This window comes from Bubalus bubalis, chromosome 21, assembly GCF_019923935.1.
Source record: "Bubalus bubalis isolate 160015118507 breed Murrah chromosome 21, NDDB_SH_1, whole genome shotgun sequence".
NCBI lineage: Eukaryota > Metazoa > Chordata > Mammalia > Artiodactyla > Bovidae > Bubalus > Bubalus bubalis.
In genome coordinates, this window is record NC_059177.1 from 51,912,305 (window position 1) to 51,939,325 (window position 27,021).

General features: G+C 44.8%; 1 protein-coding gene across 2 annotated transcripts in view; it reads left to right on the forward strand.

Moving 5' to 3' along the window:
• SMARCC1 (SWI/SNF related, matrix associated, actin dependent regulator of chromatin subfamily c member 1) overlaps positions 1–24,931 on the forward strand; it is a 124,747-nt gene extending 99,816 nt beyond the window's left edge. Inside the window, exons 26-29 of one of the 2 annotated variants that reach the window (XM_044933790.1) lie at positions 5,984–6,245; positions 19,733–19,909; positions 22,217–22,396; positions 22,481–24,931. In XM_044933790.1, coding sequence (XP_044789725.1) covers positions 5,984–6,245; positions 19,733–19,909; positions 22,217–22,350 — 573 coding nt within the window. In that variant the 3' untranslated portion in view covers positions 22,351–22,396; positions 22,481–24,931. The remainder of the gene's footprint in view (positions 1–5,983; positions 6,246–19,732; positions 19,910–22,216; positions 22,397–22,480) is intronic. The other variant, XM_025272391.2, reaches the window with a different exon arrangement.
• Positions 24,932–27,021: the final 2,090 nt, after the last annotated feature.

Sequence of the window (27,021 nt, forward strand, 5' to 3'; positions counted from 1 at the left end):
ATACCACTTGAGGTAATGAGGCCAAGGGGATTCAGCGGAGGCTGTAATGTAAACATTCATGTTGGTTACACAAATTGTCAGATCGTAGTTGTTTCAGTCATGGCTTTCTCAGGCAAACATACCTTGTTTATTTCTATGAGATTTAGAAATTCTGCCATTTGAGGAAGTCAGGTCATCCGTTTGGCATGGAAGGCTGCACAGTTGGGCAGACTCTCTGAGTTTCTAACCCAGGGCCAGCTCAGCATCCTCACCTTAACTGGGGTCAGTAGTTTTCATCTTGTCAGTTCCCAGACAAACTCTGTATATTCCCTAACTACCTATTTTTATTTCACCTGAGCTCTGCACACCTTGGCCAGAGAGCCTGCATCCCACCCTAGAAAGTACAGACTTTGGCTCTGGAGGCACCTGACACATTACCATCAAGTACCTATAAAAATCTTACAGGAAGACGGTGACTAGAGCAATATAGTACACCACAGCCACATATATTACCTTACAGGAGGGGAAGGAATACGGGGAAAGATGCTGCAATTAAAGGTACATTTTAAGTTTTAATGATGTCAGTAGTTAAGTTTGAAAGAATTGTGAGCTCGACTTTAAAGGTAGTTAAAATATGGTTAAATAGTTGCCAACTTGAAAGGTCATCCATGAGCTAAAAGATGGGACAGTTTCAGGATTGCCTCCGATTGTCAAGGAGATCTTTCTGGTAGAGGAAGGAATGATCTGAGCTGGTTTTTTTTTGTTTTTTTTTAATGGTCCAAATCCAAAACTGAAGAGGAAGGTGTGATTGCTAAGGAGACCAAGAGTCTCCTTAGTCTACTTAGATCTACTGCCTAGATCTGGCAGTATTCATGGCACAGACAGTGGATTAAGTTCATTTGTTCATTTAGCAAATGTTTATTGAACACCTGCTTTGTTCTAGGCATGTTAGGTACTGCGGATACACTGGTGAATAAAACTGTTTGGCTTACTTAGTAGACCTTAAATATTAATGAAGGATGCTAGATACTGTGTGCTGTATATTTGTATGCATGTGTATTACTGTGTATGTATACATACCATTATGTTTCATGATGGGTAGGTGAGACTGGGAGAGGCAAGGGAAGGGTTTGCGTATTAACAGATGTCATCTGAGTAGGCCTTGGCAAACTGACAATTGGGTGAATGTCTTTAAGGCCTAGAAACAGCCAGTATCAGAGACTCTTGAGGCTGGAGCGTGACTGACATGTTTGAAACTAAGGAGTAGGCGGGTGGGTGGGAGTTAGGAGCAGGGAACAGCATGAAGTCAGGGACAGTGGTGCTCTAATCACAGAGTCCATTATGACAAATTAAGGAAAATTAGCAAAAAGTTAATTTTATACTGCCCCAGAAGAATAGTTTCCTGTGTGTTTGTATTGACAGTAGTTCGTCTCTGTGCGTGCATGTGTGCTAAGTCACTTCAGTTGTGTCTGACTCTGTGACACTAGAGTTGGACACAGGACTGCAGTCTGCCAGGCTCCTCTGTCCGTGGGGTTCTCCAAGCAAGAATACTGGAGTGGGTGGCCATGCCCTTCTCCAGGGTATCTTCCTGGCCCAGGGATCAAACCCAGATCTCCTGCGGCTACTGCATTGCAGGCGGTTTCTTCATACCTCTGAGCCACTGGAGTAGCCCCCTTTCGTCTTTGTACTGCCTGTCATGTAATTGAATCTGTTGGTAGACAGGCACCATGACATTATGGATAGTTTTTTCTGAGATTAAGAAAGCTATACTTAGAAGCGAGTTTACTTGAAAAGACATTGATTGGGCTTCAGGCAGCAGGCACTTTACAAGGACTTTACAGGTGACCGGTCACAAAAATGATGTCAGCTCCGCTTTGGAATTTCCACCTCCAGAAGCAGGTGTGGAAGCAGAAAGATGCAGTTGTGTTGTTTTGTTTTTCCAGAGGTGTACAAAGGAATGATTATGCCCGCTTTTTTCTTAAGTCGATTTCTGTTCATTGATATCAAACCTTTCAAAGGAAGGTGTGTTTATTTACTTCAGTTCTGAGGCCAAGTAGTCCGAGTCTTCGCCCTTGGCAGTGTAGATGGATTTTTGAGGCCCCCACCCCTCCTCCCTGTTCTATGCAAATGAAGTTGGGAGAGAAGCTCTGTGTGAACCTCAGCTGCAGTTGCAGCTGTGTGTGCGTTTGGGGTCTTGTAGAAAAGTGCTCTGTTGTGTTCCGGTTCTGCTTGGATTTGCTGCTTTATACATACACAGCGTCAGAATGAAGAGGGAGAGGAAGGCAGAGTTTGAATGCCGTGGAGGTCGGGGGTGTCTTTAGATCAGAGCCGCAGGCAGCTTTGTATGATACTGGGTTCCCTAGACCCACATTGGAGCCACGAAAGAAAGTGAACAGATTGATTAGCTCCCTGTTTATGGGAGTAATCTCTACACTATTTGGCTTCGCTGTGGGGACTTATCTATAGTCTTTGATCATAGAAAATGGAGAGAAGAAAGTCAGGTTATCTGAAGCATGTAACTTGGTCAGTTTTAGTGTTTTGTTTTGGGGTTACACAAATAATATGAATACATTAAAAAGTGACTTCAGATTTATTCCTAGGAATAATCACTGTTAGTAATTTAGTGTCTTCCAGAACATTTTCAATGAGTAGATAATGTTTGTATGTGACCATAAAGTTTTTATATATATATATATATATATAAAATTGATATAAATATTATTGCAGATTGCTTTTTTTCTGCTCAGTGTATCTCAGACATAAATTTACATCAAAAATAATACATTAATGACTATCCTTATACAAACATACATACAGTTTTCTAGCACAGATTTCCACATATAGAATCACTGGGTTATTGGTTTTGTGAAATTTCAAATTTGCTCAGAACTATCGTACTCTCCTCAAAAATTCACAGTTCACATTCACATTTGATTGCCACAAAAGTGGCAGTTAGATTGAGGAACAGTGGTGGTGCTAGTGGTAAGGTAAAGAACCCACCTGCCAAGGCAGGTTAGATGTAAGAGATGAGAGTTCGATCCCTGGGTTGTGAAAATCACCTGGAGGAGGGCACAGCAACCCACTCCAGTGTTCTTGCCTGGAGAATCCCATGAACAGAGGAGCCTGGTGCGCTACAGTTCATAGAGCCACACAGAGTTGGACACAACTAAAGCAAGTTTAGCATGCAGGCAGCAATAGTCAGTTACCTGTAACAAAAGAGATTCCTTTTGTATGGTGGGGCCAGTATGTGTCCATAAGCTCTGCTGCATGCTCCCCAGAACAGGTCCTCCTGGAGCCAGCTGGTAACCTGCCGTGGACATTGCTCTCACTTCACAGGACCTGTTCGTTGCACATTTAATCTAAAGCTTAAATTGGGTTCTTTCCAGGTGTGTGTGTATGTGTGTATATGTGCGTGTGTATATTTAATCACGTCCTTTTTAATTCTTCTAATTATCTTTTAATTACTTTGTATGTTTTGAAGTGATCATTGAAGCTCGTGAGAAAATAGTATAATTGAGGTTAGTTCATTTTAGACAAAGGACTGGACTTCCCTGGTGGCATCATCTGCCTACTATGTGGGAGACCTGGGTTCAGTCCCTGGGTCGGGAAGATCTCCTGGAGAAGGAAATGGCAACCCACTCCAGTATTCTTACCTGGAAAACCCCATGGATGGAGGAACCTGGCAGGCTACAGTCCATGGGGTTGCAAAGAGTCAGATGACTGAGCAACTTCACTAGACAAGGAAGGTGGGCAAATTTTTCTCTTCAAGATTAATACTTTGATACTAAGGTCAGCTCCTAAAGAAAGGCTAGTTTGGTTTAAAAACAAACAAACACTGAGATAGGTAAAATTTCCCTTCAGAGACACAAAATCTCCCTCCAGTAACAGTTTAGCTTTTTATACAGCAGATCTTGACCTATATTCTTGAGTTCTTACATAACTGCAGGACTTCAGCCAAGCTGTCCAGAGCAGTAGTGGCTCAACAGGACCGTAGGTTGAGGTCCTTTTCTGGCAACCTTGTAAGTCTAACTTCAGGATAGTGCTAAATTTCCTGGAAAGAATGGTTAGAAGAAAGCAAAATCTAGGACTTAGGTCAGAGTCTTTAGATTTCTCTCTTTTTTTTTTTTATTTACCTTTTACCTCCATTATCTCACTGATTAGTCATCTTGCAGAGCTGGACTTCCAGAGGATTCTCTGGCTGTTGAGAATTTTGTTCTCTTACAGCTCCCTTCCAATTCTGAAAAGAAGGGTATGTTACTGAGCCGGGCTCTAGCCTCTTCCGGTCGCTGTTAGGAAGAGCTCCCAGCAACCTGTTAGACCACGGTAGCAGTAGCACCCTGTCTCCTCTCCTGATCACCCTCAACCACTCACAGAATCCTTTCTTTCAGATCTCCATCTCCCAAGGGAGACTCTCTGCAAGCCAGCTGAACAACACACTCACGGTATAAGTGTTGCCATCTGTTCTCTCCCTTTCTTCTCCTCCTCACCTGGCCATGCTGGTTGTCTTCATGCTGTGTCCACGGCCTGTCTTCCCACACCCAGTCCATCTGTGGACATTCCCTCCTGCCTAACTCCTGACAGCCAATGAAGCTTCTCACTAGGCTCCTCAGGGACTTCTCCCCAAGCTGCTCTCTGCTAAGAGCCCAGATTCGCAAGCAAATACTCATGCATATTCTACCTAGATTTTGCTAATGATAGTATGTAGTATTTATCTATGAAACTGACTGCTCCTGAAAGCCAAAACGTTACATTTCCTTAACTTGGAGTAGTGCTCTCCAACAGCAATATAGTGAGCCATATATGTAATTTAAAATTTTCTAGTAGCCACATTAAAAAAAAACAATAAAATCATAAAGATGTTTTAATGCAATATATGTATGTTATTCTTAACATGTAATCAGTATGAAAAATTGATTTTTTTCAGATTTCAAAATTCAGTGTGGATGTTACATTGATAGTACATCTCCTTTCAGATTAGCCATATCTCAGGTGCCAAGAGCCATTGTGGCTGCTATAGAAATGCCTCCCAGTGAATAAGATCTTGCTCTCGAAAATGGTGGGGTAGAACATTATAGAGTAGAAATAGATCAAACCCTCCTTATGATCTTTATAATGCTTACTTCTAGAAACCTGAATTTTTATTTTTGTTCATGTTAAAGATGATTTTTCTCTGTCAGCTCTGGGTTTAATTTTGATGGCTTTTAAGGTGACCACCCATTCTGTGCTGTTTGGCATATGGTTTCTGAATTTTCTACCACATGTAATAACTTACTTCTCATGTATTTATAATAACGTATTTATTATTTATTTATAATAACTTCTCTTATTTCTCTATTTTAATTTGGGTCCCAGAAAGATTATCTTGAATACTGAAACGCTTACATTCTTCAGACCACAAGTCATGTAAATTTTTATTTAGACTTTGAAAATATGCTGTGAATGTGTCACCCAGTATAATTTTGGCTACTTGGAAGCTAAGTAGCTAAGATTTACAGTGGCAGTGCCAAAGTGCCATCTAGAAGATGTGTATCTTTTCAGCTAAGGCCACGTCCACTCGTGCAGAGGATTTAACTGTGATGTCACATTCTAAAATAGTAGCCAAAAAGGATCACTTTCAGAAGAGAGCACCTAAAATGGTTGGACTTGAAATACCAGTATCTTAAGGAACAAGAGGACAAGAGATGTTTCTGTCACCTGAGAAAGAGTAAGGTGGTTGTGGAAGCTATTTTTTAAATATCTGAAGACCTGCCAACAGAGGGATTACCTGTGCTGAGTACAGTTGCCCCACATGGGGTGAAGGTTCCAAGGAAAGGCAAATCTTATACTTAACATAGAGAAAAACCTGACTTCATGCTACTCAACAAGCAGTGCCTTTTCTCTTACTGTGGTGGTTGCAGGAGAGGGGGTGACTATGTAATGGTGATGAGGTTTGGGGAACTTAGGCACCACGTGGGTGTCCTGCCTCTCCTGGTGTCATTTCTCTTCCCCTTTCTTTTCTTAACAGTTAGAACAACAGAGGCAGCAGTTGCTTACAGAGCGCCAGAACTTCCACATGGAGCAGCTGAAATACGCTGAGTTGCGAGCCCGACAGCAAATGGAACAGCAGCAGCATGGGCCGAACCCTCAACAGGCACACCAGCACTCAGGAGGACCCGGCCTGGCGCCGCTGGGAGCAGCAGGACATCCCGGCATGATGCCTCATCAGCAGCCCCCTCCCTACCCTCTGATGCACCACCAGATGCCACCGCCTCATCCACCCCAGCCAGGTGAGAGGAAGCTCTGCTCACAGATGCAGCTGGGCTCATCCCTGTGCTTGGAGCATCAGAGGGTCAGACCTCACTGTTGGGGATTTCTAACTGAGACTGTGCAGCATGTCCATCATCATCCAGGATGTGGTAGACAAGTGAATCTGGCTTTGTAGCCATCAGCACATGAAGCCTGCTGGGTTCTCTTTCCAGGGTCCTCTTGGCATGATGCCTTTTTCTTGGATAGGTCAGCAGTATATCCCAAAAGTTCCTTAAAAATTCATCCTTGGATTGTCTACACTATTTTTTTAGTTGACATTTCAAAGATAGACATGAAAAGAAAAGTACAGTGATCTCTTAATGATGCATTTTCAGTGATCATCACCTTTCTGCCATTCTTAGCTTTTTGTTGTCGAAATCTTCTGTAGGTAAAAGTAGAATAGTGTAATAAGCCCCCAAATGCCTATTGCACAGCTTCACTTCATGTGTTGAAGAAATGTGGGTCTTGAGCCTGTGGCTGTGCCCGATTGTGCACTCAAGGTGCATGGTGTCATTTCACATGGCCTTCTCCCCTCTTTCCTCCTCCCACACATCTCCCATAAATAAACCACAGGATGGCGCTGGATATTTTCGCAGGTTTAGGGTCACTTTGGGGGTGCAGACATTTTTCCTGTGGTGTCCGTTCTCTCTTGGTGACCTTCAGGTTTGCCAGTGGTTTTGGTGTTCCTAAGTTCCCCATTAAATGCTCACTTAAGATTTCACCTGCCAATGAGAATTGCTTCCTAGATCAGTTATTTCATCAGGTGTTTCAAAATGTAAGATTCCTGAATTTATTGTCCTTTCTGCCTTTATTTATATTCTACATTTGTTAGCAGTGATTCTTTTGTTAGAAAAGCTTTTCTTCACCAGTCATTTTGTTATGCTGAAAATCAATCCTTGCAAGAAAGCCTGGATAAATGCTTCATTCTTTCCCTTTATTTATCAGTCACCTGAATAATGAGTCCTCCCTCCTCCCCCAAGCCAGTCCTCCACTCCCCCGCAGAGAGTCTCCAAAGGTGACCGATAAGGATTTTTCTGTTGTGTGTGTATGCTTTTAGTATTGTGAATTTGTATGTCCTGTATTTTTATGTGTTTCAATGTTATGGACCTTACTCATTTTCATTCTGAAATTGTCCCATCTTTTAGTTCATGGGTGCCCTTCAAGTTGGCAGCTTTTTACCACATTTTAACTACCTTGAAAGTCGAGCTCACAGTTCTTTCAAACTTAACTACTGACATCATTAAAATTTAAAATGTACCTTTAATTGCAGCATCTTTCCCCGTATTCCTTCCCCTCCTGTAAGGTAATATATGTGGCTGTGGTGTACTATATTGCTCTAGTCACCGTCTTCCTGTAAGATTTTTATAGGTACTTGATGGTAATGTGTCAGGTGCCTCCAGAGCCAAAGTCTGTACTTTCTAGGGTGGGATGCAGGCTCTCTGGCCAAGGTGTGCAGAGCTCAGGTGAAATAAAAATAGGAAGACCCTTGGAAGCCTGAGAAGATTCTCATTGTTACTAATGTCAGTTGACCTGACTTCCTCAAATGGCAGAATTTCTAAATCTCATAGAAATAAACAAGGTATGTTTGCCTGAGGGAGCCATGACTGAAACAACTATGATCTGACAATTTATGTTACCAATATGAATTTTTACTTTACAGCCCCAAACATGTTTAGGCATTAGTTTTTATTGGCTTGACCCCAAAATGGGGCTTTCTCTCTCGCTCGCTCTCTCTCGCTTTCACACACGCACACAGATCGCAGTTGTGAGTTTACTACCACCATTAGACTTGCTGCTTGATCTATATGACATTTGTGAAGATAGTTTCAGAAGTCTGCCAGGCTCATGACACAGGGTTACTTTACTTCTCAGCCCTTGTGTGTCTGCTTGAGTGGGTCTTAAAATCTAATTTTCTAACACGTTACAAGCTATGAATGCTTAACAGAATGATGATCCCAAAGTGATTTTTTTTCCAAAAACAGTTATTTTAAAGTTTAATTCTTTAAACTCTTGGGATAAATGTTTAAGAGGAGGTTTGCTGTGGAATTTGTTCTTAATGGTGTTGAAGCCTCACCATCCGCAGTAACTATTCACAGAATTTCTCAGGAAGTTCTCTACCATCTGCATTTAGAAAAAGTATCCTTCTGCCTTTTTTTTCTAAATTACATCCTGGTGAGAACAGGTGTTTGTATGCCAGGCCCTTAACCCACAGTATTTTTACTTCTCACTGTCCTCCCTTTAGAAGTGAAGAACTAATGCATGTCAAGGCTATGTTACCTTGCCACATGGTGGAGCCAGGCTTCCTGCCGGACCCCTCTTATGGCAAAGTGATATCACGATGCCCCTTCCTGTGATGGAGGACCAAGTGGATTGGTAGCAGACTCAGATACAGCTATTTTCTTTCAGGGAGACAGTGGCGGAAAACTAGAGTTCTTAAAATAGCCTGTAGAATACAGATAGGTTATGTTTCTCCTTTTACTTAGAGAAATAAGCTTTTCTTACGTGAAGAAAAGGATCATTATGTGTACAATGAGAGTGTTTTTGTGCCAAGCTATTCTCTTTTTGCCATGCGGTATGTGAGAGCTTAGTTCCCCAACCAGGGGTCACACCCACACCCCCTGCAGTGGAAGTGCGAAGTCTTAATCACTGAACTGCCAAGAAAGTCCCTGTTTTCTTGAAAATTTTTCTATTGAAATGTAACATACATATGAAAAAATACACTAGCCCTAGTAAATACTTGATGATTTTTTAACAAAGAGAACGTACCTTTGTAACCAACACTCAGAAGACCCCTCATGGCTTTTCGCAAGCTCCTCCCTCCCCTGGGGTAGCAAGTGTCCCAAAGTCCAACACCATAGACGAGTTGGGCTGGTTTTGAATGATATCTGGAGGGGATCTCGTGCTGATTTTTGTCGGTTTGGCTTCTTTCACTCGACACTGCGTATGTGAAATGCATCTGCATTGTCGTGACTGGTCATAGATTTGCTCTTTCTTCTTACTGCATGTATTCCACTGTGTGGCCTTGCGATGATTTATTATATACCATGATCCGTTCTTCTGTTGATGGATGTTCGATTCTTTTCCATTTTAGTAATTAGAAATAGTGCTGCTGTGAACATGCATGTGCACATGTCTTTTCGAGGCATTGGTATACATTTCTGTTGTGTGTGCCCTTAAGTAGTGAAATTTGCCATGTGCCTAGAATGAGTCTTAGGAATTCCATGTATTCACATTAGTTGATGCTGCCAAAATTTTGCCAAAATGGTAATGCCAGTTTACATTCTCTCCCTTAGGGTACAAGAGTTCCAGCAGCTCAAGGTGATCATTTTCCATAGTTTCCCCCCTTGTGGAGTTGCTTTGGCATTTGAATATAAAAATCAGATGTGTTGGAAAGTAAAATTATGAGTAATAAATTGAACCCACTAATTAAAAGCTAACTTAATATTAGCAGTTCAGAAAAGACTGGTTTTAACAGATTCTAGAAACTGGCTAAAGGGGCTTTTTATATTAAGGCAAGCAAGGGAGTCTGTAACATTTTAGGTGGAGAACAACTTTAGTGTCTTATTTGCCACAGGTGTAAGTTCATAACTGTGAATATAATCCTTCTGACTAATATTTCCTAGGTTTAGAAAAGTTAACAGGCCCACAGCATTTATGTATAAGCTGGGGGTAATTATCCAGGGCAGTAGACTAGCTTTTGGTATTTGGCCAGAATTTATGGTGTGTGAAGGAAGGAGAAAAACCAGCCTCTCAAAACCAGCAAGATTGGGAAAGTGGTGAAAGAAGGTCAAGTGGTGAATTTGTCCAGCTCTCTGACTTAATAGAATTTATATTATTTTGTAGATAAAACACACGTAATCTTTCTCCACATAATTGGCCATCAGTTCATGGTAGAACCCATTAAAATATGGCTCCTTGTTGTGAGACTGTTGAGCCCTTTTGGGCCCAAGCACCAGAGGGGCTAGTATAAACCAACACCTGTAAATATTCCATTTAGTTTGTACTTCTGCAGTCCTTCCATCCACCCCTTTAATTCATTCACATGCTTAGAATTTTTGTATACAGAGCATCTGTTTGCTGCTATCTGTCTTCTGGGCTCTTACTATTTGGTCGTACTCCTTACTCACCTCAAACTCTAGCTTTTTGTAGGTTTTGTTCTTCTCCCTGATAAAGCGTCCAAAGGTGATTTGTTTCCATCAAACAAGAAGTCAAAGGAAGAATCTCCAGTATACAGTTAGCAAATGGAAACTGGAGGTGCCCATAGCCATCCTTATAACACCCTTAGGTTTTGTTGATCTTCATAAAGTACACAGCACTGCATTTTGTCTTTTCATTTAAATTGAAACACAGTGTGATCTCATGGAAGTGATTCGAAAGTTAAAGCATAACTAGTTGTTCCTGCACGACTGCCTTTCTAAATTGGCACAGATGAAAGAGTCATGGCAGCCACCAGTTCTTGAACACATGCTTGCCCACAGCCTGCCCCATTGCATTCATGACAGCACGTGGGGAACCAAGGAGCATGGCAGGGTAGTGGCTGCTCTTCCCTGGGGTGTTCTTGATTGTGATCAAGGAGGACACCTGTGACTGCAGGGTGTCTCCCCTAGGGGCCTTGGCACCTACAGTCGTCTCTCAGTTTCCACCAGGGATTGGTTCTGGACCCCAGTGGGGGGTGCATGAGTATCCATAGATGCCCACATCTCTTAAAGAAAATGATACTGAACAGTGAATACAGTTGGCCCTCCATACCCACAGATGCCGATCCCATGGATACGGTGGAACAGAGGGCCAAGTGTATTTTAGGGAGATTGCCTAAAAATCTAGGATGTGAGTGCAGTGTAAGCTCTGCCTTCCCCTTGGGCTTTTAATAGTAAATGAGGCGCTCTTGAGTATTCATGCCTCATGGATCTGGAGTGAGCCGCCTGCATTGGGGAAGCCTTTTTATGTGTCTCTGTGTGTGAAAAACGGAGAGAAAAGGACAAGTTGGTTTAAATAACCTGTATCATTTCCTCATTAATAGTGTAAGAATTTTTAGAAGTGCCCCTCCAAAATCGGAGTAGGAATTGATCTGATCTGATGAGAACTCAGGGATGATAGAGATGTTTTAATAATAAAACTAGAATATTTTGCATCAATGAATAAAATACTGGTTGTTCAATGAAATTTCCAAGCAAGGCATTAAGCCCTTGACTTTCAGGCCCCCACATTAGATCCACTTACACAACCCTCCCTGTGGGAAGTAGTGCTCAAGAAAGGATTACAGCCACTCACTACTTCCTAGCCTCTTCTCTCCCCCCAACTCAGAGCCCCACACTGAAAAGGGAACTGAACCAGCTCCTCACGGCAGCCAAGTTTTTATTATCTGCGGTGTCTTTGGTCCTGCTCGCATCATGTGATAACAAGGCTGCCGTGCCGCTTTCCGGAGTGGCAGGTTATCCCCACAAAGAGAACAGTGAGGGCACAGTCTTCAACAAAGAGCATCTGTGGGCCTCCCCCCTCCCGGAAGCTGCCGCCGAGGAGCAATCTCCGGGGAGCCCCGGCTTCCCCTCACTTGGCCCTCATGGTTATTTCCGTTCTCTGGGGGACTCGCCAGAGGGTGTGTTGTGGGTGGTTAGAAACAGCAAGGAAATGTGCTTGTGGTTGGAAATTCATGGGTTCCCGTTCGTTGTTTTGTGTTCTTTTACCCACCTGCCTCTCCCGTCCCAGAGAATAAGTATGAAGTCCTTAGATGATACTCGGTTGAATGTGATAGCTGTAACACTTTAGTATAAGATCTAATAAACCTGATAGTGAGAGGGGTCTTTCCACTAGGCAAAGCCTAATTTTAGCAAACCTTTCCATTTTTCAGGCTTCAGATGCCTACTGCTTTAAAAAAAAAAAAAAAAGCTTGTATGTAGGTCAGACTCCCACCAGTTTATGCTTTGATGCTGCTGTTCTGAAGCCACATCTCTCTCTCACCTCCCTCTCTACTGGAAAAGGAAGCACCTGAGATTTTTTTTCCCACTTAATAAAAATACATGCCCACATCCTTTATTTTGTTTGATAAGGCCGGCTCCTATTCATTTTGGGTATCTGTGGACCAGACTTCTTAATGTTTAGTAAAAATAAAATGAAATGCCTTCACATCTTGTCATCCATTTAAAAATGATGAGACCTAGATCAAAACCCAGAGAAGACAAGGACATTTAGATCTCAAAAGGACAGGGTTTGACTTTATAAGAAGTTGGTTTTTGGCTTCTCCTCAGTCCTCTTAAACTCTACCCTTCTTCAAATTTTGTCCTTAGAAATCGGCTTTTCCAAGGAAAGGAATACCCTTCTAAGGCAGGATGATGTACAGGAAAAGACAATGCACCTTGGGGTCAGACAGCTCAGTCCCTTGTTCTTGTGACTTGGGACCGGATTCCATTGCCTCTCTGAGACTTCATTTCCTTAATTATAGTCTGGGCCCTCTCTTTCAGTCTTTCTAACAACCTGAAAGATTCCGTGAGGTCACTGTCATTGCCTGCAAGCAACAGGCCCCGACTCAGAGCAGCATTCTGTCTCCTCGCTATCTGTTCTCTAAATCCACTGCCCTGGGCACACCAGCGCCTCCTGATGGCACAGAGACATTGCCTCACTCTTAGTGTTCCTTGCTTTCCTGAGAAATGTCTGTCTGTGCAAAGTCCCACAAGCAGAAATAAACTGTTGTTCCTCTAGTCCTTCCTTTCTGTTGCCACCTCTTCCCAAGGAGCCACTGTCTTCTCATACCTTAAATACCAGTACTCTGGTGGCTTTTTGGCTCCGTTTATGACAGGAGGATAGAAGAACACTGTTCTACAGAAAGCTTCAGGATTTATTGCAAAAGAAAGGGTTTGTTGTTTTGTTTTGTTTTCCAGCTGTTGGGTTTGTAGTTTGGTCTTAAAAGCCTAGAGCTCCCCTGGCCCAGCTTGTTGTTATACAGATTTAGGGTAATAGGGGAATCAACCACTGCCTCTGAGCAGGTGGCTTGGAAGCAGCGCTGATGGACCTAACAGCAGAGCTTGCAGCTTATCCCAATGTTGTTTTAGTAGATATCACCTTGTGAAAGTTGAAAATGTTAGTTGCTCAGTCGTGTTCAACTTTTTGCGACCCCATGGACTGTAGCCCACGAGGCTCCTCTGTCCATGGGATTCTCCAGGCAAGAATGCTGGAGTGGGCAACCATTCCTTTCTCCGGGGGATCTTCCCGACGCAGGGATCGAACCCGTGTCTCCTGCATTCCAGGCAGATTCTTTACCATCTGAGCCACCAGGGAAGCCTATGCGTCTGTGTTAATGTGCCACTGATTCCCCTCTCTCCAGGACTCCAACACTCTCCAAGTGTTTAGTGCAGCAGGGTTTCCTTCATACAGTCTACTGGAAGATGGATGCTCCAGACTTTCATCCTCAGAGTGCTCTGTGTTACGGGCACCATCTCTGGAGCCAGAGCCCCTAGGTCAGAGCCAGGCGCCCTTACTTATATGCTTCATGACATTGGATGAGCTACTCAGTCTTTGTCTTCCCCTTTCATAAACATGGTAACTCATAGCAACAGAAATGTAGGGGTTTCACATTTCTGGGAGCTAATGGAGCAAGGTCATGCTTCCCTCCAGGAGCTTTCAGGGAGATCTGTTCCTTGCCTCTTCCAGCTTCTGGTGGCTGATAGCTTTCCTTGGCTTATGGCCACACCTCTCTTTACTCCATCTTTATCTTCCTTCTTCTCCCTGTCTTTTCCTCCATGTGTCCCTTGTAAGGACACTCAGCATTGGATGTAGGGCCCACCAAGATAATCTAGGATGATTGCAAGATCCTCAGCTAAAATCTGCAAAGATGCTTTTTCCAAATACAGTTAACATGTACAGGTTTCAGGTGTTAGAATGTGTGTGTATGTGTTTGGAGGCCACCATCCCACCCTCTGCAAGGTGCTAGCAAGTTTATTTGTTAGAATTATATATTGCAGGAAGCAGAGCAGCCTCCTTATTGTTGATACAGTGAAGAAGAAAACATGGTGCTTGGAATTAAAGTTTATATCATTTTTTTTTAATGCTGACTGGTACCTGAAGTCCTTTCACATGACCTGTTGGATTTGAGCACGGAATAGTATGGTAAATAATTAGATTTAGAATCAAAAGACTTGGATCTGATTCCTCTTAAAAGTTTGAAGACTGTAAAGAAATCTCTTAACTTTTTCTGAGCTTCTGTCTAACTTGAGAATGTTTGTTCTTCCTCTCATAAGGCAGAGCCACAGACATAGTAAGGCATCATAGCAAACCGTTTCCCTGATCGTACAGAGAACTGAATGTTAAGAGTACAGCATATATTTAACATTGCTCTTTATAATAATCTCAGGAAACTGAGGCTTGGGTCATCCTAAACAACTTGTCCAGAACCACTCATCTAGGTCAGCGTGAAGTGGAGATCGCACTGTTCAGTTTGCAGTCTCATTCATCTATGCTTTCCCTGTTGAGAATGGTATTGTAGGGGCTTCCCTGATAGCTCAGTTGGTCAAGCATCCACCTGCAATGCAGGAGACCCCAGTTTGATTCCTGGGTTGGGAAGATCCGCTGGAGAAGGGATAGGCTACCCACTCCAGTATTCTTGGACTTCCCTTGTGGCTCAGCTGGTAAAGAATCCGTCTGCAATGCGGGAGACTTGGGTTCGATCCCTGGGTTGGGACGATCACCTGGAGAAGGGAAAGGCTACCCACTCCAATATTCTGGCCTGAAGAATTCCATGATCTGTATAGTCCATGGGGTCACAAGGAGTCAGACGTGACTGAACAACCTTCACCAGTGCTTTCCCCTTTGAGAGTGTTACTGGGTGGCTTACTAACGGGTGTGCTCACTGGTCAGCCAGCAGTTTGGGCAGCCCATACCTTGCTCAAGATATCACAGTAGAAAACTCTGTTGTGCTGCTGTAGATAAGAATGGTTAGGACTGAGCAGTTGTGTGTCCGTTCACTTAGCATACACCTGGTCTGTGCTCTTCCTTCTTTCTTTCTCCCTTACTCAGTCTGACCTTTTTGTAAAGGCATTCTTCAGTGCTCTAATGCCAGTTTTCCAGAGAGAGAGATCTGAGAAGGGCTGGCAAAATGTTCTTCCTAACTTGCTCAAAGGCCTCTTGTCCAGGTTGAACTGGGTAGAAGGGGGCAGTCTGTACCCATTGACAACCATGAACTGTATTATTTGCTCTAGTGAACAGCTTCCATTCATCACAGCAAGTCCATTAAAAGGGTTCTTTCATCTCCAGGTTGGGATTTTGTAGGTCTGGACTCAAACTAGGCCTCCTGTCCCCAACAATAGCAAAGATATCTCTTCTCTCCCTGCTCACCACCTGAAATACCATTAGAGAATCAGTAGAGACTTGAGAGTTTCCTAGGTGGCTCAGCGGTGAAGAATCCACCTACCAAGCAGGAGACAAAAATTCAATCCCTTGGTCTGAAAAATCCCCTGGAGAAGAAGGTGGCAACTCACTTCAGTATTCTTGCCTCAGAAATCCCATGGACAGAGGAACCTGGTGGGCTGCAGTCCATGGGGTTGCAAAGAGTCAGACAAGACTGAGCGACTCGACGACGACAACAGTAAGGAGATTCAGAGAGTGGGAAACAAAGCCTTGTGTTTAGTAATGACCTCGCACGTGTGTGGTAAGAAGGAAACTGGGAGAGTTCCAGAGGACTGACCCTAATTCTCAGAAGAATAAGGCTCTGTGTGTGCTGCTTACTGCCCATTGGAAGCTTTGAGGGTTCTGCGCCTTCCCTTCACTCCATCAAAGCATTCCACTGGAATGGCAGCCAGTCACGCACCTCCTGACCCCAGAGCCCTTCCCCATTCTCTGCACTGCACATGCCAGTCAGATGCCAGACTCCCATTTTTTCTCCTTCTCAACTTCACACTTGCCCCCTTCCTCTTCCTCGTTCTTTCATCCGTCTCCAAGATGCCTGTAGGGTGCTGTTCCCAGCTCTTTTCTACTCAACCTGCCCTCATTCAGCCCCTACTTCTGTGCAAAAGCTCTTCTCCTCAGTTCTAGACTGAGACTCCTCTGCATTCCTTCTTTAAAAAAAAAAAAAGATTTATTTCTTTAAGGCTGTGCTGGGTCTTCATTGCTGCAAGTGGGCTTTCTCTAGTTGCGGCTCGTGGGAGTTACTCTCTAGTTGTGGTGCATGGGCTTCTCTTTGGGGTGGGCTTTTCTATTGCTGAGCACGGGCTCTAGGGTGCAAGAGCTTCAGAAGTTGTCGCTCCCGAGCTTTAGAGCACAGGCTCAGTAGTTGTGGCTCACAGGCTTAGTTGCTCCAGGGCATGTGGGGTCTTCCTGGACCAGGGATCAAACCCATGGCTCCTTCATTGGCAGGCAGATTATTTACCACTGAGCCACCTAGGGCACCTCTCCCCATCCCTCCTTATCTCTTTTCATCACACAGAAAATCAGGCGCTTCTCCAGAAGCCTTTAGCCAGGCCCCTGTAGCCTTACTGGCCACGTCTCTCACCTCGTTCTGTGTGCACGACTCATCCGACCCCTTGTGCCTTGATTCGTGTAGACAGACCAAGCATGGACAGCTGAGCTCTAACCTGGTCATTGTTTTTAAATAATCTTTTGAGCTTATTACTCCTACATGTAATGCAGGTGGTAGATAGTAAGGTGATGTAGTTATCTCAGAGGGGATGGCGAGTATAGTCTCCTGTTACCCTGGTCCTAATTCTTCTCCTTCAGTTTGTATACACATCATCGAAAATCCTAAATTGTCCACAGATTGGTCTTAATTAGCCACAAGGTATCAAGTTCGTTCACTTGCTCCTTCCATAGTTTTCCCTCGGTTTCCCTGCCTACCCTTCATGTGTCCTCATCCCTTGTATGGCTTGTAGGGTACTTGGCCTTTGTGGCTTTCATCTCTGTGTCATCCTGTCCATGGATAGACTTCAGCACTGCCTAAATCTGTCCTCTCCCTGTGGCCCAGGCCCCCAGCAGCTTTAATGACATGTTCAGTGGTGTGAGGGTGGTGGTCATGTCAGCCCAGCAGCTACTCTTGCTTTCTCTGAGGGAATTTGATCAACTCATTCTCCAGCAGGTGGAGAAGACCTCTGGGGCTCTTCTGCACTTCCTCGGAATTGCATAAGAGAGCAGGGGGGCCCCAGAGCCCCAGACTTGCTCTCCTGTTTATTCTGAGGCATAAGGCCAATGTATTATGTTTTTTAAAAAGTAATCTTGGGATTTTCCTGGTGGACCAGTGGTTAAGACTCCATGCTCTTAGTGCAGGGAGCCAGGTTGAATCCCTGGTCAGGTTACTAGATCCCACATGCGGCGACTAAGACCCAGTGTAGCCACATGAATCAATATTTTTTAAAATTCAAAAAAAAAAAAACAAAAAAAAAGTCCCCCAGAGACAATGGACCACCTCTCTTCTTGCCTCTCATATTTCACTGAGATTCTCTTCATGGACACCCTGTAGTAAAAGGCTCCTCTCTCTGAGTCCTGACTCAGGCAGGGAACAGACACTGAAAATAGATGGTATGAGGCTTAAAGCTTTGTCTTTGTTAAGACAGGCCCTTTTCTAAGCACTGCGAAAGAGCTCTTGAGCTATCTCCTCTCCTGCTCTACCTGTGTTAGTTGCCAGTTAGATATCTGGTAGTGTGTGTTCGTGCTAAGTTGTCTCAGTCATGTCTGATTCTTTGTGGCCCCATGGGCTGCAGCATGCCAGGCTCCTCTCTCCTCCTCTACCCCCAGAGTTTGCTCAGACTCATGTCCATTGAGTCAGTGATGCTATCTAACCATCTCATCCTCTGCTGCCCGCTTCTCTTTTTGCCTTCAATCTTTCCCAGCATCAGGGTCTTTTCCGATGAGTCAACTCTTCCCATCAGGCAGCCAAAGTATTGGAGCTTCAACTTCAGCATCAGTCCTTCCATTTAATCTTCAGGGTTGATTTCCTTTAGGATTTTGATTGCTTTAATCTTTTTCCATTCCAAAGAAATCTCAAGAGTCTTCTCCAGGACCACAGTTGGAAAGCATCACTTCTTTGACACTCAGCCTTCTTTTGATCCAACTCTCGCATCCATTCATGACCGCTGGAAAAATCATAGCTCTGTCTATACACACATTTGTTGACAGTTATACCTCTGCGTTTTAATATATTGTCTCTCTTTGTTATAGGTTTCTTTCCAAGGAGCAAGTGTCTTTTAATTTAGTTTGTTTGTAGTTTAGCCAGTCCTGGCTTTTCTTTTTGAAATTGAAATTAAAAGGCAGGATTGGCTAATCACAACCAAATCTGGTCTATCTCCTGTGTTTGTAGGGGCCATAAGATAAGAATGGTTTTTGCAGTTTAAGTCTTTGGAGAAAACTCAAAAATGTTTATGTCACATGAAAATTATGTGAAATTCACATTTCAGAGTCCATAAGGATGTATTATAATACACGTCACCTATTTGTTATGGCTTCCCTGGTGGCTCAGTGGTAAAACAAATCCACTTGCCAATGCAGGAGACATGAGTTTGGGAAGATCCTGTATCAGGAAGATCCCTTGGAGGATGAAATGGCAACCCACTCCATTGTTCTTGCCTGGAGAGTCCCATGGACAGAGGAGCCTGGCGGGCTACAGTCCATGGGTCACAAATGAGTTGGACAGTGACTAAACAACAGCAAAACTTATTTGTTGCATATTCTCTGTCTTCATGCTATAATAGCCAAGTTGAAAAGTTGTGACAGAGGCCATATGACCTGTGAAGTCCGAATATTTACTGTCTGGTTCTTTTCAGGAAAAGTGTGCTCAAAGTTCTGAAGGTTCATTGTGAGACTGAACACAGGAGGTGTTGCACTGTTCTTGTGACCAGTGTCTCCCGTCTTTCATATCAAAGCAGTAGGAAGAGATGAAGGAGCTGTCTGTCTCTCATGTCCCTCCCCCACCATGGTTCTCCAGGGCCAGTGCTTCATGGTTGGGGGCAGAGGGAGAGATTTTTTTTTGTGAAAAGAACTTGAGACTTCCAATTAGAATCCCTTTTTAATGGTGATTTCATGGTAGTGACCAATCCCTTTTCAGGCATACCTTCCCAGATAGCCTGTGTGTGAAGCTCAGTCTGGACTGAGCTTCAGTTCTTAGACTGTGCACTGACTTGCTGGTAAGATCTCCATTCCCTGTGGTCTGTGCTTGGTATTTCGTTTCCTCAGGAAGATATTTGACAATCCATTGTTCACCCAAACTCACCAGAGTGAATGCTTTCTTTGAGGATTTTTTTTGGTAATAGCGTCTTACAATTACATGCCTATACCAGGGTTTAGGGTAGTCGTTGACTCCGCAGACCTGCCCCATCATCCCTCCATGCCCCCGACCCCACCCCAAATTAAAAGCTAGTCAGATTATTCCAGATTATTGTTCTATCAGTCTTTCAAATCTTTTTGGAGGGTTAGATATCTGTCTGTATTTAGCAGTCTTGGGCAGTGAGTTGATTCCTATCTTCCTTACCTTAGTGCTCTGAATCTCCCTCCACAGGTCAGATACCAGGCCCAGGTTCCATGATGCCTGGGCAGCCCATGCCAGGCCGCATGATGCCTACCGTTGCAGCCAGCATCCACCCCACTGGGAGTGGCCCCACCCCTCCTGGTATGCCTCCAATCCCAGGAAACATCTTAGGACCCCGGGTACCCCTCACGGCACCTAACGGCATGTGTAAGTACCCAGGCGGGGGGGGGGCCACTACCCTCGGGACTTCTGGGGAGAGCTATACTCAAGGGAGGCAAGCACCGTTTGTTCCCTCTGGGGTGTGACAGATCCATGGATAGTATGGCCTGTGGGGGGGGGTGGGGTGCTTCTAAAAGGCTGGGCTTTGCTCATTGTGCTTCAGCATCCCTGGTGGACAGGTGCCCAGGTGGCGAGCGCAGAGTGCTCCTAGTTAGTCGGGCTCCTATGCCACAGCCTTCGTGGATGCGTTCCTGACACCAAGGGCTCTGGCGAGGCCAAGGGCACGCCTCACCAATGCCTGTCTGAGCCTATCTAATTTGAATCTGAGTAGATACACAGAACTACTGGTAGTTATTTTCACTACAGGAGCCTTTTATGGATTCAGGATTTAAAAGAGGTAGGTGTAAAGAAAAGAATAGGGTCTGGTTTAGGGCAGAATAATAATAAGTTTTTGTCCAATATATTGGTAGTGGCTGCTTAGACTTAGAAAGGAGTATTCAGGGCTGTGTTGAGAAGGACTTTGAAGTCTTAGCAGGCCCCATGGAGCGGGCACATATGCTGCTGAACAGTGTCTGTGGCAGTGTGTGCAAAACCAGCTCAGTTTCGCCATGGAACCCTTGTTCTTCTCCAACTTTGGCCTCCAAAGGGGTGCATCAGAGCCCGGCCTGCCCTCTGACTCCTGTGGACCATGGTAATGATTCCAAAATGCAGCTGATAGTGGCCATGTACCCCGCCACATCTGTGATCCCAGGTCCTTTTAGAGGAGGACTTGGGTCCTCATGAGGTGAAGTCAGCCCCTGTTTGTTTATAATAATACAGCTTATAATAAAATGATAATGTATTTATAATACAAAAACATAAAGTAATAATGTATTTATAATACAATACAGAGAACTAGGATGCAGAGGAATTCCTGGCCTCCAGGAGCTTTAGTTGGGAAAATAAAACATGAACAAGTGGATAGTAGTGTAGGATTTACCATAAGTTATACAAGGCTATGAAGTGACTTGAGCTCACTATAGTTCTCTGGGAGACTTCCTGGGGCCAGGAGACAAGTGCCATCAGCACAGGTGCATCTCCCTTCTCACTGGACTCCCAGGGACGAGGACAGTTAGGTGCACAGAAGAAAGACAGCAGTTGAGCCAGGTCAGTACAAGATCACAATTGAGAAACGAGGGACTTCCTTGGTGGTCCAGTGGCTAATATTGTGCTCCCAGTGCACGGGGCCCAGGTTTGATCTCTGGTCAGGGAACTAGATATCCCACATGCTGCAACTAATGATCCTGAGTGCTGCAACTAACACCCGGTACAACCAAATAAATTATAATATTTTTTAAAAAAAGAAAAGCGATATTTATTAAGTCAAGGATCAGCGATCATAGTCTAGTGTGTACCTCTTTTCCTAGCCTTACTGCCCCACAGGCAATGTAAAAATGTGCTGGCTGACTGGGAGGGTTGACCATGCTGCATCTCTGTTGCAGACATAGTGTCATTGGTCTTTACCACTGTCCTGTCCTGCTGATAACACCTGATTTGCATACATGATTCCATCCTAGAGGGCCCTCGGTGCAGTACCTTGAGGGTGTTGAATGTTTGAGGTGCTCCCCATCACTTCCTGCCCCAGATGAATTTCAGGGATCCTGAGCTGCTGATTTGGCTTCAAGGCATTGGGCAGGCCTCATCAGGCATGTCACTTCCCTCTTCAGGCCTTACTTTGCTCCCCTGAAAGATGACACCAGGGAGTAAATCGGTGGGCTTAAAAATGCTTTGAAGAGCCTTAGCAACTGGGTGGACACCTCCTGAGGGGAAGGTTGGATGAATTAGCTGGTAAGCAATGAGGTGCTTTAATTGTTTGTTTCCTTCGTTTTCATCCCTGGCAAAATCTAGAAGTTTTTAAAACCCTGGATTGAATTATCTCTATGGTTGCTTTGTACACTAAATCAGCCAAAGTAGAAATAGGAAAGAGCTCCTTTCCTAATTGTTCCCTTCAGGACCTGACCTAGTTTTAGCCAAAAATCCAGAGACTACAGTTCAGGAGTTGCAGGGCCTCCCCAGACTGTCCAGCTTGTTGGTTGCTGCAAGTCAATCTCGGTGACCCTGGTGGAGACAGTTCATAAGAGCCAGCAGTTTCTGATAGGCAGTTTTGTGCCCAGCTAGGCTAGGCACTCAGAGAGAAAGAAAAGAAGACACAGAACTTGCCCAGGAAGGAACTTACCATTTAACTGAAGAGACAGAATTAGCACTGAGAAGCATTAAGATAATGATAAAATCAAAATATAATTAATTTCTGCAAAGGTCTGGAGGGATTCTTGGAAGGAGCGGGCCTTGAAGGAGAGTGGGGCGGACTCAGACACCTCCCTATCCCTGAGCCGGCGAGTCAGGGGAGCCACACGAGCGGTGACGTGGAGGTTCAGGTGCGCCCCATGTAGCCCGCAGCGGCAGCCGTGCCTCACAGGCCGTAAAGAAACTTCCTTTGTAAGTCCTGTTTCTCTGCATGGGCTCTTGCCCAGGCCCCTTGTGTTCCCGGCAATGACAAGTTCCTTTTGGATGTGTTTGCAGATCCCCCTCCGCCACAGCAGCAGCCACCACCTCCAGCACCTGCGGACGGAGGCCCTCCGCCTCCCGCTCCTGGCCCACCAGCCTCAGCTGCGCCCTAGCCCGAAAGACACAGGGGACGTCTGCGCCCAGCACCCCCAGCTGGAGTGGGGATGACAAGACTTGTGTTCCTCCGCTTCCTTGGGTTTCTTTCAGGAGTTTTCTTCTCACAGCCCCAAGCACGCACCCTGAATTGTCCCCATTCCTCTTGCCACCCCCCTCCGTACTCTGACACCTGCTGTGTTAGGTCCTCCTCCAGCACTCAATGGGGAAGCCTGTGGTGCCATTGTGCCCTGGTCACCCTGAACTACCTGGCGTCTCCCTGACCTGCGGTGGGGTATGCTGACGTATCTGCAGGTCCTGTCAACAGTAGTACTCTATGTCTGTATCAGTTTTTGCTCTCCTGCAATTTTGTTCTGTTTTTGCTTTGTCTTACGCTTGTATGGATGCTTTATAATCATTATCACTTTTCTTTTTTTTTTTTTCTTTTGGTCATTATTGCTTTAAAGGAGAGCATCCTAAGTTAATAGGAACCAAAAAATAGTGATGGGCAGAGGGGATAGCCAGAGGGGACAAACCTTAAGGCATTGTAAGTGACCTTATTTCTGCTTATCTGAGCTAAGAATGGTGCTGATGGTGAAGTTTCATGAGACTTTTGCCACACATGGACGCACCAAAATTAAAAGAGATGGGGAAAAGGGACCCCCCCTGCCGATGTTATCCTTAGTGAGGACCGTGAGAGCCTCCAGCCTGCCTGGCAGAACACCCCCTTTCATCCCTGGTAGGGGAGAGCACAAGCTTTAGAAGAGATCCACTCCTTGCCCGGGCCCACTGGTTCTGGTTTTCTATGCAGACGGTTTGTTTGATTGCTGGGGGAGGGGGTGGGCATTTTGTTTTTCCCAAAAGTGTAAGCAGTGTAAGCTTTGAGGGCTGCGATTTGGGAGGCATTCCTGAGTCCCCTAGACTAACCAGGAAAGTCTTGGGGGTCTTGGGCAATGGTCATCCAGTGAATCTAGCCCACTGTTCACTGCTTTGTGTGCATTCTTTTTTCTCCCTCTTTACAAGAAAGAAAAAACTTAAAAAAAAAAAAAGTAGATAGTGCTGAGTTTAGCTCATGGACTTGGTTAGGTTGGCTGGGGTTACAGGTCCCCAAACTACCTCTTGCAGTAGTCAGGGTGAGTGGGATTTAGTGAAGCGGTACTTTAGATTAGGGGTGGGATTGGAGAAGTGGGGCAAGACCAACAGCCTCTCATACCTTCTCCCTTCCCCGTCTGAGATCTCACATTCCATCTATCACATGGTTGGTTGTCAAGGAGATGCTGTGGGTACCAGGGAACTCACTTGGCAATCAAAGCATCATGGTTTGAGGGTGGGGTGCTTGGGCTGGGAGAGTGGAGTGCCATTCCAGAGGAAGAGCCACAAAAATGCCTTAATATGAGCCCATTTCTACCCCTGCTGATGAGTGACTTGAGAGTTCTTGGTTTTCTCTTCTTGTCTTTCTTCCCTCTCCTCTATCCTTCCATGGGTGGGGAAACGGTGTTTTGGGTCGAGCTTGGTTTCCGAAGCACCTGGCCCCTTCACATTCTCAAGTGGCAGTTTCCTTTAGAATGCAAAGTGGAACATCTTTTGGATATCTTTTCTATATATTCTATAAAGCTTTACATGTGTAAGGGTGTGGGAAGGTGTTTATAAAACACCTTAGAACCTTTTTCCTTAATATCAGAAAGCAAAAAAAAAAAAAAAAATCAAACCACAATTAAGATTTGCCTTTCAAACCCTCAGGTGTTACCTCTAAGCAGGTGGCCCTGGTCACCATCAGAGTACTGGAACCAAGGAGACCTTGTTCCTTTAGTGAGTTTATTCCAGGCGCTTGGAGTGAAAATGAGCTTGCTCCTACTGGAGTTTAATTCCATTGCTTTTGACTCCAGAAAGATCCCAGTGCCTTTCGACAATGGCCAGGGTTTTCTGTATTTTCCCGCCAGTCTTTCCCAAAGGAAACTCATTCCAAATACCTTTTCCACGGAGGTCTTTAAAGGAAAATGGAATTCTGGTTCATACTGTGGTCTCTTGCAACCTCAGGTCTTTAATGTGATCACTTTCAAATTTAAAAGATCCAGGTGGAAATATTTTAACTATGCTGGTAATAATTCTACAGAATACCTGAATTCTTAACACTGTTGTGTTTCAGTATAAGTGGTGACTTTTTCTTTTTATGTCTTTGATCTGGTTTTGTTCCTGTAATACAGCCACCCGATTTTGTGAGGGGGGGAATAATATGTGGTTTTTGTACAAAAATGTTTCTCAGTGTGTTATTTCGGAAAAGTGAAGGGAGGGAGTTGGGGAGACTGGAAGAAATTGATCAAGAAGGCCTAATCTCCCTCTTTTTCAGTGAATAAATGGAACATCATTTCTGGATTCTAGTCCCATTCTCTACGTTCGTATACCAGTTTCTTCATGTGTCCTAGGAGGAATCTCAATATTCAGCCTCACCTCGTCTTGGTCATTAGTTAAAGTTCAGTGGCTTAAGTTTCCTGACTGACTGACCACCTTCTCACCTTCATGAGGCTTAAGGAATGTATGGTTGAATGTGCCTGGCATGCTGTTGGTTTCCGTGGTCAAACTGAAGAGAGATGAGTGGATGTTCTTCAGGAAAGGTGGCCAGCATCCTGGCACCTCCAGCAGAGAAGTAGTTCTGCTTGGTGCACAAGAGAATGTTGGTCAGGTCACAGTTTAGACATCCCCGAGTCAGAGGCAGGCACTGAGGGCTGATTCTGTGAACTCTGGCACATTCTCATGGCCAGCTCTTGAGCACCCACAGGTACAGGCCCTGCACAAAAAACAGAAACAGTGCTTTCAACATGCTTGTGAACCCAACAAAGCAAAAGAAGCGGATTCTTTGTCTCCCAGGAAGTGGACACTTGGTCCTTCATGAAAGTATGTTAGCTGACTGTGCTGTGCTTTCTGACTAATTCGACCCTTCCCTCCAATGAAGTGTTCTGGAACCAGCTGGGTCTCACAGGACTCATCCACTCCTCTCAGGGTGATGAGGAACGTTAATCCTTGATTCAGATGAAAGACTGGTCTATCAACCTGAGTGTGAATTCTTTTTAGAACACACCAAGACTTGTACAGTTAACCAAGTTTCCACAGGTTCCTCAAATCCTTTCTGTGGAATAACCCCACCCCACGCCCAAATGCAATTGAGAACAGTTTTTCCAACTTTGGTGCAGACCAGGAACGTCTATAACTTTGTTAACATACAAGCTTCTGGGTCCCATCCTCAAAGCTGCTGATTCAGCAGGTCTGTCTGGGGTCCGTTCAGAAATTCTGCCTTTTTAACAGATTCTCAGGGAACTCTGATGGGTCTTGGGACCACCCTTTGAGGATTGCTGGTTAAGCAAGTTGTATGATAGAGCAAGCTCTTCTGCAGTTTCTGACAGTCACTGTGTGAGCCCATTAGTCTCATAAACATTTGAGAGCCTATTGTGTAGCAGGGGCTAAAACCTGCATACAGTCATAATTAAGAATAAGGTAAGGCACTCCAGGCCACTTAATGTTTTTGTAGGAAAAAAATGGGGGATAATGTATATGGCCTGGGGAATACCAGACGGTCAAGAGGTTCTATAGTGCCAGGTGTCCACGAAGCAAAAAGGAACGGTATAATAATCAGTTGTTTCTTGGGGGATAATGTACATAGTCTGTGAATTAAATGTTCTTCATGATTCCTGTCCTTCAAGGTTTGGTAAACTGAGGGTCAACCTTCAATTCCCAGAGGGTGACTAAAAGGGTGGAAGAAGAGAGAGTCCGAAGAACCAGCCAAAACAAAGTTTACTGAGTTAATCATAGCTACCTCTCTCTTGGGCCACCCTTCCCTACTCCAGCTTTCAGGGGACACCAGCCGCAGAGAACCTTGTGTGGCCCCCCATCTTGCTCCTGGCTCACCCTGCAGAACTGGAGCCATCTTTACTCCTTTATGCCTCCAGAGGCCTTTCCAGGCCCTTAACAAACCCATGTGGATCGGCCAGGTACCTGATTGCTGCCAGCCACCTTATACTACCACATACTCTTAGGGTGCAGCCTTTGTGGGTCTCAGCAGAATCACCATGCCTAATACAGTACAGTGACACCACTGTTGGGTGGTCCCCAAGGGCTTTGGAAGTGGGCAGAACTCCTGATTTCTTTGGTTTGTTGTCACTGACAGTGATGGATCTCCCATGGCCATCCAAGTTGACTGGCATTCCTTGTTCCAGTTACCCTGCAGGAGCTGTGGGGTTCTCTAGCAGCACTTAGGTTGCCTGCTGAGGCAGCAGGACTTTCCTCAGGCAAGCCTGGCTGCTCCACGTCAGAGGCTGTGTTGGCATGTGCAGTGTGCCTTTCTCCCAACTGATTTGGCTTTGAGGTAATGAAGTTCAGGGGCCTTTCCAATTTGATGGCAGCCCCACTTCCAAACAGGATGACCACCTCCAAGTTGTAATGTCTTTTTCTAAGATGAGAGCACTTGTGCA